Source organism: Bidens hawaiensis, unplaced genomic scaffold (assembly GCF_021521415.1).
Source record: "Bidens hawaiensis isolate Kalapana, Puna unplaced genomic scaffold, B.hawaiensis_p1.1 tig00013007_1, whole genome shotgun sequence".
Taxonomy (NCBI): Eukaryota; Viridiplantae; Streptophyta; class Magnoliopsida; order Asterales; family Asteraceae; genus Bidens; species Bidens hawaiensis.
In genome coordinates, this window is record NW_027492093.1 from 466,761 (window position 1) to 479,644 (window position 12,884).

Sequence of the window (12,884 nt, forward strand, 5' to 3'; positions counted from 1 at the left end):
TTTAAATAAAATTCTGGCTCTTTCTTCGAGATTAACCTGACACTAGGCCCATTTTAACTGTTAAGAATGGTGCTAGATGCTCCTCTCATATGAATGCTACACTTTCTTAGTTTAGGATGTTCAAGATAATTCAACATTTCATATTTTAGCGAAATTTCAATAGTTATGTGTGCACTAGACATCAGTATGACACATCATTTTAATTATTTATGCAGAAATATTCTTCTATTTGTCATTACACATAGGCATTTTGGATATCTAACTAGTATTCATATACTCATAAATGCTATTTAACTATGTGTCCGGCCAAAAGTTTGCATTCATTTTGGGATAGATGGTGTATCATGTTTAAATTTTAAGCTACTTCTGACTTATGTGATTGTGCAACGATATCTATAATTCATACTGTTGGAATAATCTATTTATGATATAAATTTAGTTGAATGATCTGTTATTTCCAATATTCTTATTTCAGGATTTGATATGTATATGCAAGATCTAGGTGACATTGTGACCGCAAGAGCAAAAGCAGGTCAAACATTTTTCAAACCAAACGGGCAAAGAGAAGATACAGAGTCTAGAATCCAGCCATGTTTAGGGTTAGAATTTGATTCAGCAGAAGCAGCCCAAGAATACTATTCTTCTTATGCAACTCAAGCCGGATTCAGAATAAGAATCGGTCAGCTTTACAGATCAAGAGTTGACGGAACAATTATTTCAAGAAGATACGTTTGTTCACATGAAGGCTTTCAAACCCCTTTAAGAACCGGCTGTCCAGCTTTCATAAGAGTTAATAAGGGCGAATCTGGAAAATGGGTTTTAGCAAGCTTTAAAACCGAACACAATCATGATCTCGATTTCTCAGGTGAGATTTCACCCCCGATCATTCAAACAAAAACCATTCCCGCCCCAAAGATCATTCAAACAAAAACCATTCCCGCCCCAAAGCCGATATCCGTTGTGTCATCAAGAACTGGAATCAGATCACTTGACGATGATGGCCTATCGGGTGTTGATGATCTTAAACGGCTTAAACAAGAACTTGAACCTGAATTCAAACTGAGAAGTGAACCGTGCACAGGTCTTGATTTCACATCTGCTAGTGAAGCTTACAAATTTTACCTCGCTTATGCAGCCAACACGGGTTTCAAAGTTCGAATTGGTCAGTTATTTCGTTCGAAAAATGATGGGTCGATAACTTCTAGAAGATTCGTGTGTTCGAAAGAAGGCCATCAACACCCTTCAAGAGTCGGGTGTGGAGCGTTCATGAGAATACAAAGGCAGGGACTGGACCGATGGGTTATTGACCGTTTATCAAAAGAACACAATCATGATCTCGACTCGCCCGAAGACTCAAATCAGAATCATGGTAAATCCTTTAAGGAGGAATTAACTAACGGGTTGGAGAATTTGGATTTACTTGAAACAAACGATGGTTTTAGTTTGGTCAAAAGAGAGAGAGGAAGCGGTGTCAGAGCTCAGTGGTATAACATACTTCTAGAATATTTTCAAGCGCGCCAATCTGAAGATACAGGCTTTTATTACGCAATAGAAGTCGATAACGGGAGATGTATGAACGTATTTTGGGCCGACGGACGGTCAAGATTCTCGTGCACTCAATTTGGTGATGCAATCATTTTCGACACATCATACAGGAAATCAAGTTACACAGTCCCGCTAGCTTCGTTTATTGGTGTAAATCACCATAGACAGCCCGTGGTTTTGGGGTGTGCGTTAATCTCAGATGAATCAGAAGAGTCGTTTACATGGGTTTTCCAAGCGTATATTCGCGCCATGTCCGGAAATCGGCCCGTTTCCATCATCGCAGATCAAGACAAAACCGTTCAGAACGCGATTGCACACGTTTTCCCAGGAACACATCATCGATTTTCCCCGTGGCAGATTCTTGCTAAAGAATGCGAGAATCTCGGTGCGTTGCGTTCCATGAAAGAATTCAAATTCGAATACGAAACGTGCATTTCACAAAGCCAAACCGCAAGCGAATTCGATTCCGCGTGGGGTGCGCTTATCGCCAAATATAATCTAAACGAAAACACCTGGTTAAAAGAAATGTACAAAATGAGAAAAAACTGGGTCCCGTTGTATATACGAGGCACATTTTCTGGTGGCATCCCGGTTGATGGAACTGTAAAATCTTACTTTGGAACATATGTAACCCCTGAAGTGCCGGTTACCGAATTTGTAATGCGGTATGAGAAAGCTATTGAGCATAACCGTGAAGAAGAAAGACAAGAAGATTCCAACTCGTTTAACATCCAGCCCGTCCTACATACGAAAGACCCATTAGAGGAACAATGCAGACAGCTTTACACCATAACCATTTTCAAAATATACCAAAAAGAGCTTCTAGAAAGTTACAGTTATGTCGGGATCAAGATCAACATCGAGGGTGCAATCAGCAGATATATAGTCCAAAGATGCGGGAATGGAGACGAAAGAAACACAGTTGCTTTTAACGCTGAGAATCTTGACATTACCTGCAGTTGCAGGATGTTTGAGTTTGAGGGTGTTTTGTGTCGGCACGTGTTAAAAGTTTTTCAAATTATGAACGTTAGAGAAATCCCGTCTCGTTACATTTTGCATAGGTGGACTAAAAACGCTCAATATGGGATTCTTCGGGATGCTGAATCTGTTGGTAGGTCGCATGATTTGAAGGCGTTAATGACGTGGAGTTTAAGGGAAGAAGCGGGTAGTTATATTGAAGCGGGTGCGGCTTCCGTTGAAAGGTATAAATTGGCTTTTGAGATACTGCAAGAAGGTAGGCGTAATCTTTGCTGGCAAAATTGATGGCGGTATATTTGAACATTTGAACAAAGGTATGTAATAGCTCATCTTTTGACTTTTGGAATCTTTATTCAGTTTCGGGTTAAAGATTTTGGCAAAGTAGTAACTGTGTTGTGGTGAGCTCCATGGTGCCTTTGTAAAGTTTGCTTTTTAAGTCTTAAGATGAATAGTGTTATCTAAAGTGAGGTTTTCATTTTCGCACTGTATGCTAGAGGCCCCAAAGTGGGGTTGTCGTTACTTCTTGGTGCGGGTCAAAATGAGTTGGGTTGGGTAGACTTAAAACGATATTTCTTTTAAACTTTTGTTTGTAAGTAACCAATAGGCGCTGTTCATTAAACATTATGGATCTGTCCAAACTGAAGTTAACCGATCAGTTGAGATTTATATTTGAAAGACTGAGCTAAGCAATCCAGTTTGTTAGTTCGTCGGGTTGGTCCCATAACCGGCTGGCTTGAACAAAGACTATTCATGATCACTTAACCGGGCATTGTGTAGAAGGCCCTGTTTCAACTGGTTGGTTTGAATCCATATGAAATGTTTGTAAAAAGTTTAGGTCTATGTTTCCACTTATAAACCAAATAGTCTGATTGGTGCTGTCACTTTGTTATCATATGACAAGGTACAATATAATGTTTCATCACAAGGATACTCAACTCTCTAGATTATAAAGGTCATGTATGCTTAAACTAGCACCAAACTAGACAAAGGCGCCACACTTTTCTGCCGGGTGTCATATGGCGTGACACCAGTGGAGTGGCGTTCTGACCTTTTGATAAATTGAAAACGTTGCGCATCACCGCCACATATTTGGTCATGTGAACCCAACCACAAGCAATGGTTGATCTTGTGATTAAAAAGACATCTATTAAGTGTGGTCATCAGTATACTTTCTCTATGTGTTAGATGAGTCATAAATTACTATTTATACAAGTTATTTACTTACTAATGTGTGAATGACATTACTATATATACTTTTTCTAAACATTTTTTTAACATAATAAAATTTTCTTTTTCTTTGGTAGACATTCTTTCTTGTCCTCTCTTTTCCCTTCTTTCTATCCCACAATTCAAGCAACTTGTTCCTCATTATACCACAATTCACAAACTTCACCTTGTAAAACAATTCAGTTTTGGTTTCATATCCATCATCCACCACCATCCACCACACAAACTACTTTGCTCATTAGACTTCCTCCGGCTTCCGCTATGTTCTTGATTCCGGTTGAAGACTCTGAGCAATGGTAAGAAACTTTCCCGTAAGCGGAAATCCTCGAAACCATTCATTACCATCACGCGTGTTCATTTTTGTTTTTGTCGCGGCTACTATTGCAGTAATTTCGTTTCTTTGTGGAAAGAAGAAAAGAAAACGATCTCTTTCGTCTAATAAACATGCAGCACGACCTAACACCGAGACAACTGAATTACTTGCCCCAACAACAAATAATAACACGAATGACACGGCACATGTCAAGATCGAAGATCAGAACAATGATCCTTCACCACCCGAACCAACGGTACAAACTGAACATAAAGAGCTTCCACCACCACCAAGATTAGCTAGCATGAGGGAGACCTCGTGCCATGTTGCTGAGACCCCGAATAGATCTCAAAGTGCGAAACTGACATCAAGTTTGAGTATGCGGCTAACGGGTGGATTGAAGGGGATCAAGAAAGGGCCGAAAAAGGAAGAAAAAATCGAGAATGATAAACTGACTCGTGAGGATTCGCTTCTGACTAAAACCATTATTCTTGGAGAAAAATGTCGGATCCCGGATGAAGATGAAGATGATATTATTCTTGATGAGAACGGGCAACGAGTCACCACCTTTCATCGAAAACAATCATGTTCTTCGATATCTCGACAAAGCTCAGGCGCCAATCAAGATGTGATCCGTAACGAAGCTCAGAATCTTTAGGATCTGAATGACTGGATCCCTTCACATTTTTGTAATTTATGTTATTGAACAGTCATGTAATATCATGAGATAGCTTCTATCAATGTCTGAACCAGGTATTGATAATTGATAAATCTGAATAAATAAGTTGTAAATGGTTGAGGGTACTGAATGATCATAGGAAGCCATTCAGATATTTCTCACATGCAGGCTACATAGTTTGTAATTGTTTAGATAATCTTTCTGAATTGTGTTTGATGACTCTCGGGTTGAAATATTTCGATGGTACTCTTGAAATATCAATCTCATAATTTGTGAAATGCTAAAGAACGGGAATGTATATTTTTGATGTAAAACTTGTACGGCTGTACCCATAATAGAGTAATGAAGACTTGCGTTTTATAGTTGTGGAAGCATTGGAGTCTAGACACAACGCTTTGTGAAAGAGTTTGTTAGTTTGAGGCCAAAATGGTTGGCGTTAAATTCAGTTACCATCAAGGGTCCGCACCAAGCCCATTTTATTTCGCAGGAGACAGTTCTACGGTGCATGCTATTCACTGAGCGTTCAATGGTGCTGCCGTTGCAGAGGATATCCAAAGTCGTTGCGCCAACGAGAATTTTGCTACCGACAAAATATTTGCGCTGGTGACAACTTTAAAAAACTCACAGGCGACGACATTTACAACTTTGCAAGTCCGTTGTTGCCGACGGGAACATCAGGCCACTCAAAATTGCCATGCCACATGAACTTATTATATATTATGCCGGGTTCACTTCTTTGGTGACTGATGCCTTCTTCTAGTTGGATAAGAAACTCGTCGTCCCCCCTAAAAGACACGTCGATAGCGATGAGTTTGAAGGGGACATACCTGGAAATCTGGAATGTCTTTATTAAGAGAAAACGTGAATCTATCTTTAAAAAAACAAATTTTTAGAATCTAAAAGAATAATTATGTAATATATATTATTAGGATTCTTACAACTTAACAACGCAGTTCTTAAATAACAAATCACGACATTCAATAACTATTTAAACTTGGAGAATGTCACCATTTTTTTTCCAAAAATGTTGATTATTTTCCTACATTATATTGGTAACCTCAATTCCTCAAATTCCAAAATAAAAAATAAAGCAGTTAATGAAAAAGGCTAAAAATAGTAAGAAAAAGAAACTCCAAAACTATTGATAAATGAGTCCACATGACAGACGGGTCAACCGGTTCAAATAAAGGGGCTCAACCATGTGACCCCTTCACGTTCCTTAATAATAATAATAATAATACTATATAAACCCTAATTTCCACAAGATCCACACCTCAAACCCACCACCGCTTGAATCCTCAATTCATCAAGATTTATCCTCTTATTCCCAATTCCACCGTCGGATCTGAAATCGGTACCCGTGAAATTAGGGGTTTTGATAATTCTATGTATCCGAGATTCATATGGAAGATTGAGTTGATTTTCGGTAGATTAATTGGTTTGTGATAATAAAGTTTTGATTTTTAGGGTTTTTGATGCATATGGTTATTGTTGAAAAAGATTGTGTGGTGAAGGTGCTATTGGTGTGTGTGCTCTGGTGGTTTGTTCCTCTGCATTGTGTTGAGCAAACTGCTAGAGATATATGGGATAAAAGGTATTCAAAGTTGCAGGGTGGATAGAAAGATTTATAGAGACTGAAATTGAAGTTGTTGTTTGGATTGTTTTTGAATTATCTTAATAATGGGGTCTTCGCAAGGTTCTTCGTTGTCGACGAATGTGACCCAGTTGGTTGAGGGTTCGGCTATCGATACGTTGCCGGTGTATGTGAAGGAGCTGATTGCTGGAGGTGCTGCGGGGGCGTTTGCTAAAACTGCTGTTGCTCCACTTGAAAGAATTAAGATCTTATTGCAGGTGAGGTGTTGATTGATATCTGTTTGTTTAATAATTTCAGTAATGAATAATGAATTTTGTTGTATTTGCTTAAACCTGTCAAAGCGTCGGGTAGGTCCGGGCCAATCTGGGTACGGGCACACTGGGTTCGGGTCAAAACGGGCCGCTTAAAAAATGAACAATTTTGTTAGTGTCAAAATGGGTTCTGAGCGAAATGAGTTCGGGTAAAATAAGTTTGCTTTAAAAATATTAACCTGATTTGGGTCAAAACGGTTTCTGGCCCGAATGGATTTGGGTTGAGATAATCGTTTTACCAAAAAAAATATTAAAAATAGGTTCACTAGTTAAACTATGATTGTTATTTTATGTTGTTTAATGGTGCCCTCTATGTATTGAACAAATCTTTAAATTTACAAATTGTACTCATTGATTGTTAATTTATGCATATATTATTTATATATCAATAAATTTATTATTGTTAGTTGTGTTGTTTACGTTGTAAATTGTTAATTTTTGTGAATTTTCAGACACGAACACAAGGTTTTCATTCACTCGGAGTCTACCAATCGTTCAAACGAGTACTAAAACATGAAGGGGTTCTTGGATTTTACAAGTACGACTTTGAGTTTCTTTTTTGCTAATTAAATATTAAAACGTGGTATCTAACTAGGTTTTATATGTTTTTCCAGAGGAAATGGTGCTAGTGTTCTTAGAATTGTTCCATACGCAGCATTACATTTCATGACATACGAGCAATACCGCTGCTGGATATTAGACAATTACTCTGTTTTTGGAACAGGGCCGTTTGTAGATCTTTTAGCCGGTTCAGCAGCTGGTGGGACCGCTGTTTTATGCACTTATCCTTTGGATTTGGCTCGCACCAAACTCGCGTATCAAGTTAGTTATTGCATCACATATCTACATGTTAATTATAAGTTCTTGAGATATAAATAATTAAATATTAATATTATTTTAGGTTGTGGATGCAAAAGAGAGTTTGGCGAATGGTCCCAAAAGTGTCATAACGCAGCCTCGTTACACTGGCATTAAAAATGTGTTAGAGAGCGTTTATAGAGAGGGCGGAATGCGTGGCTTGTATCGAGGTGTAGGTATGTAACCACTAACCGCACAAACTGAAAATCTTAAAACTACACTTTTTTTGTATATTTATTTTTTTAAAGTTTATTTTAACATAAATCAGGTCCAACTCTTATTGGTATTCTACCATACGCTGGTTTGAAGTTCTACATTTATGAAGAACTAAAGAGCCATGTATCCGAGGAGAATCAGAGATCAATCATGATGCGTCTTTCGTGTGGTGCTTTAGCTGGTTTATTTGGTCAAACGTTTACATACCCTTTGGATGTCGTTAGAAGGCAGATGCAGGTTAGTATTATTATTATTATTTGTTATCTTAGTTTTGTGTTGTGTTTGGTTTTTTGCTAATATGATTTGTTTTTTAGGTTGAAAATTTACAAGCGGGTGGTGGTGTTAGACACGCGAGTACATGGAAGGGGATTACCACAATTGTTACCGAACAAGGTTGGAGACAATTGTTTGCTGGTCTCAGCATTAATTACATCAAGGTAATAATTACTTATAATGTTCATTTTGAGTTAATTATTAGTTCATCTTTATGTGTATTGATTTTAGTTTAAATTACATGATTAACAGATTGTTCCTTCTGTTGCGATTGGTTTCACTGCGTATGACATGATGAAATCATGGCTTCGTATACCTCCGAGACAGAAAACACAATCAGTTTCTGCTGCTTAAGTGGTCGTCCGTCAACAAGGAAAAATAAAAGCAAGCGGAGTATTCAAATCTTTGGGTTTGAGGTTGCAGATGTGTGTTTAGGTGCATCCTGTATAACAATATAAGCTGTGTTTAGACTTTGAAACTAAGGTATACTTTTTTTTTTCTTTTGAGATAACTGTATCTTTATGTCCTAAAGAATAATAATACTGTCTTTTATTCATGTTGGGTCATACGTTATAATATGCATTATTTATTTTATTCATACTGTTATTGCATCATGGTCACAGGCTATACTATGTATTATAATAATTAAACTATTTAGACGTATTTTATTTGCTTACAATATTATATATAGAATGCATATGATATGGGCCATGTTGGTGATTTAAATTGTATTATGATAATGATTTAAATAAGTGAGATGATGACTTATGAACATATTTATAAATAAGCATATGATCCCAGTCAAAATCAAATGAATCATAATAAATAAAACGTGATAAAATTGTTTTTTAAAGTTTATAAATATAAAAAGATTAACGAAGTCAGAAACAGAAAAGAAATAAATAATTTAATTTATCTTATGATACAATCTTCCTTACACAAATTTGCAATGTGGTTTACAATTTACATGTTTTACAATTAGCATGTGAATGTATATAATATTATTCAACCCTGCGGTTCCAAACCGGTTTTGGTGTTCAATGTTCCTAACCGGTTTGAAACCATCAGGTAGTAACCGGTTTTTTGGGCATAATTTTGAAACCGATTTAGGTTAAAAACCGGTTCTGGCTCGTGTACCCGTTTTTTTTTTGGCACCCCTAGGCCCTAGCTGCTAGCCCCTAGGATCTAGGTAGTATTAGATGGGCCCAATTTAAGACATTATATAGGTGACTGGTTTTGATTAGATGGGCCCAATTTAAGACATTATATAAGTGACAGGTTTTATTAGATGGGCCCAATTTAACTAGTAGCCTTTTGTTTTCAAGGTTTAGTTAGCTTTATGTCATACACCCCTGAAAATTTTCTTTGTTCGGTTCAATCTTTATTCGGGTAAAAGGTTAGCCTTCAGTCAATCAGTCATATGCATGTTTAAGGTTTACTAGTTTAGTTGTGACTTATATCATAAGATTAGTGACGTCAACTACGACCAGCGTGTACACTCCGACAAATGCTAGAGAAGACTAAAAAACCAGTAGAATTTTATTTGTTAAATATTTTTAAGTGCCGTTTAAAAAGAATTAGTGAATGTACACCATGAACAGTTGGTTCTTCGCAAATCCCAAAGGACCCCCCCCCCCCCCCCTTCAAAAAAAAAAAACAAATCTTGTAGATCCTCGTAGTTGGCTTTACATTGCTTTCGTAGCTACAAGGACGCTTGCCATTCATGGGATTCAGTCCTAATGCAATTAACTCTTTTCTTCTCTATATCAAGAAAATCCATTTGGCCGCAAACATCTATGATCCTGTCCCTGTTGGTCTAGCCTCTTCTAGCATTTAACTCTCCTGTAAAATGTAATCTTTATAATCTAACAAAATTTTGTATAATTATAAGCCTCGTCATGATCAGGTTGTAGTAATACTTTTTTGTGTCTTGTCTAGTTTTCTTTGAAAGTCAATCTTAATGACATGTAGAAACATAAATAATAAACATAAATATACCATAAATAACGTGATAAACAAATGAGGGAAAAAATATCTATATCTATCTATAATATATATAAACGAAACCCCTAAAATCCTACGTGTCGCGATGTGGTCGCTCCCCCCCTTTTATGGAAGCCACCAGATTGCTTGATTTTTAAATGGAGTCCTCTCATTGATTTAACCCAAATTTATGGTTATGGGTTTTACCAAAACCAGATGACTTTTAAACAGGTTATAACATCTCATTAATTTAAAAATTAATTTTATCAATTATTTGATATGAAAATCCTATAAAATAGTGATATACTAAAATTTAATATCCAATTTAAAAAGAAAAATATATTACTTATAATTAATAAAAAACTTTATAGTAAAAAACATAAGCGGGTCATGAGTCACCAAATCCAGATAGCTTTTAAACTGGTTAAAACATATCATTTATTTATGAAACCCTTTCATCATCAAACCCTAAGTATATTATTAATTTTCTTACAATAAAGAAAATTAAAATCCAAAAAATAAATATTAAAAAACAAAAAATGTAAAACAACCATTCTCTCAAGCCATCAGATTGCTTTATTTGTAAATGAAGGTTTCCCGCACATTTGACCCGAATTCACGGGAAAATGTTTAAATGTCTCACCAAACCTAGATAGCTCTTAAACGGGTTATAACATCTCATTATATTAAAAATTAATCTCATAAAATTTTTTATATGAAAATCCTATAAAATATGGATATACTAAAAATTAATATCCTATTTTACTTAAAAAAGATATTATTTATAATTAAAAAACAATTTTATAATAAAGAAAATAAACAGGTAATGGGTATCACCAAACCCAGATAGCTTTTAAACCGATTATAACATATCATTTATCTGTAAAACCATTTTATCATCAAACCTCAAGTATATTAATTATTAACTTTCTTACAATAAATAAAATTAAAATCCAAATATACATATATAAATATTAAAAACAGATAATGTAAAATAACCCCCCGTAATACAAGGATAAAATCTAGCACTATAATAAAAGACTGGTATAGAGACTCGGAAATTTAGCAAACCTTTAAGAAAATACATGAACACATGTATAAGTGTATAACCGAATATTGTGAAAGCTAGGCAGTCCTAAGCATCTATTTTATTTTATTTATTTATTTATTTATTTATTTATTATTATTATTATTATTATTATTATTATTATTATTATTATAAAGTGGTTAAACGGTTATCATTTTTCATGTAATTTTATCTATAAACAAATCCATTTGGACATTTTCATGTAGTTTTGGCAACTACAAACATCTGCTTTTAGCATTACGTCTATGTAGGGATGAGCTTTTTTTTCCGAATACCGGTACCATGCCGTTACCGTACTAATCGATCGTAAATGGTACCGGTATCGATTTTCATTTTTTTTAAATTCAGTATTGGTAAAAAGCGGTATCGGGAGCGGTACTTAGCGGTAAAAATCGGTATTGGTACCGAATTTATATAAGATATATCTAGAGAGATTTGCCTAATTAAAAATTTAAAAATATCTGTGATTGTATTTCATAATCTGAATCTAAGAAACTATAATGCTCAATTTATAATAATTTCAACTCAATTTAGTTTACCTTTCATTTTTCTTTAAAACCCACCTAGCTATCAAACAACTATCCCCCACTTATGGCCTAGTGGTAAGAGGCTTGGGTTCTTCAGTGGAGACTCAAGTTCGAATCCCACTTGTGTCATATTTGGGTGGACATTGGCAATGAAAGATTTGAGCTAGTCCTTGTTCAAAGGTTGTCAGTTTGAATCCTGAGCCCACCCGGGTTTTCGTCCCACCGTGTGTTACGCCAGAGAGTTCTGCTCTTGTGGTAGCACAACGGCTGTCAAGTGGCAGTCGGCGGTATGGTTTCTCGGGAGAACGCCCAAGCCAAACTCTGAAGCCAGCGTGGGCCTGGATAATACAACATAGTCTGGCCAGAGTGGGGCATCAGGGCTCTCCAGATTTTGGAGAGCGCGGTAGCCTAAATATAAGAAAGTCACCGTTCTAAAAAAAGCAACCAAACAACTATAAATCCTCATTTAAAAGAATATTACATCCTAATCACCATTACACGAAATCTTCATCTTCATCACAGTTACAAAAGAATGATTCTATCAAGGTAACTTTGTGTGATTATTTGATCGAGTTATTTATTTTAAAATTATGATAAATTTAAACAGTGGGTTAATTATGTTGGTTTTTTAGTTTGAAATTATTGGTTACACCATTAAGTAATCAACTGATTAGTTTAAGTTTAGAGGGTTTCTTTGATTTTCTTTACTGATTACACCGTAAAGTGATAAACTAATTAGTTAAATGGTAACAAAAGATAAAACGCTAAAGCGGTATTGAAGCGGTAAATTATCGAAATACAGGTACTGATACCGGTACCGAACTAATATATTCGGTATAGTATTCGGTATCTGTTTTTCCTCAAATTCGGTATCGATACTTTCGGTATTGATGTACAGTACCAATCCCATTTCTACATCAATAACAGGGGCAATGCAATTAATTAGTAGTTTATAGAAAATGTAATTTGAACAGAAAGCTAACTGGGGATAAAATATAATATATATGATTGGTAAGTATATGTTTATTAGGCTGAGGGGTGTGGGGGGCGCGAGAGGGGGCGCGAGTGGGGGCGCCATCCAATAATATTGTGACGTGTGGCAGAGAGAGAAACTTGATAAGATGGGTGTTGGTAGTGGTGATAGCGCCCCGGGGCATGGTGTGGAGGGGCGCGAGAGGGGGGCGCGAGCGGTTTATTTTTTTATTTTTTTATAAATGTATTAAAAAAAACGTATTATTAAAAAAACAAGAAATTATTTAAAAAAAAACACACATTAATTAAAAAAAACACATT

The 12,884-nt window shown here is 35.9% G+C and overlaps 1 protein-coding gene and 1 pseudogene across 2 annotated transcripts; both read left to right on the top strand.

Annotated features, from left to right (window-relative positions):
* The first annotated feature begins 315 nt into the window (after window positions 1-315).
* Window positions 316-2,990, top strand: LOC143542974 (protein FAR1-RELATED SEQUENCE 7 pseudogene; annotated as a pseudogene).
* A 3,132-nt stretch (window positions 2,991-6,122) lies between these two features.
* Window positions 6,123-8,518, top strand: LOC143542975 (mitochondrial carrier protein CoAc1-like). Of its 2 annotated transcripts, XM_077035419.1 has the most exons (8): window positions 6,123-6,593; window positions 7,100-7,185; window positions 7,262-7,469; window positions 7,549-7,681; window positions 7,774-7,958; window positions 8,036-8,158; window positions 8,247-8,354; window positions 8,389-8,518. In XM_077035419.1, exons 1-7 carry the CDS (start codon window positions 6,423-6,425, stop codon window positions 8,346-8,348), a joined length of 1,008 nt encoding a protein of 335 aa, XP_076891534.1. In that variant the 5' UTR covers window positions 6,123-6,422; the 3' UTR covers window positions 8,349-8,354; window positions 8,389-8,518. The 2 variants fall into 2 exon arrangements, with proteins under 2 accessions (XP_076891534.1, XP_076891533.1); XM_077035418.1 differs by having other exon boundaries at window positions 8,247-8,493.
* The last annotated feature ends 4,366 nt before the right edge of the window (window positions 8,519-12,884 follow it).

Coding starts and splice junctions, on each gene's coding strand:
- LOC143542975 (XM_077035419.1), top strand. CDS start 6,423: ATGGGGTCTTCGCAAGGTTCTTCGTTGTCGACGAATGTGACCCAGTTG. Junction 7,470..7,548: donor GCACCAAACTCGCGTATCAA/GTTAGTTATTGC, acceptor ATATTATTTTAG/GTTGTGGATGCAAAAGAGAG. Junction 7,959..8,035: donor TCGTTAGAAGGCAGATGCAG/GTTAGTATTATT, acceptor TTTGTTTTTTAG/GTTGAAAATTTACAAGCGGG.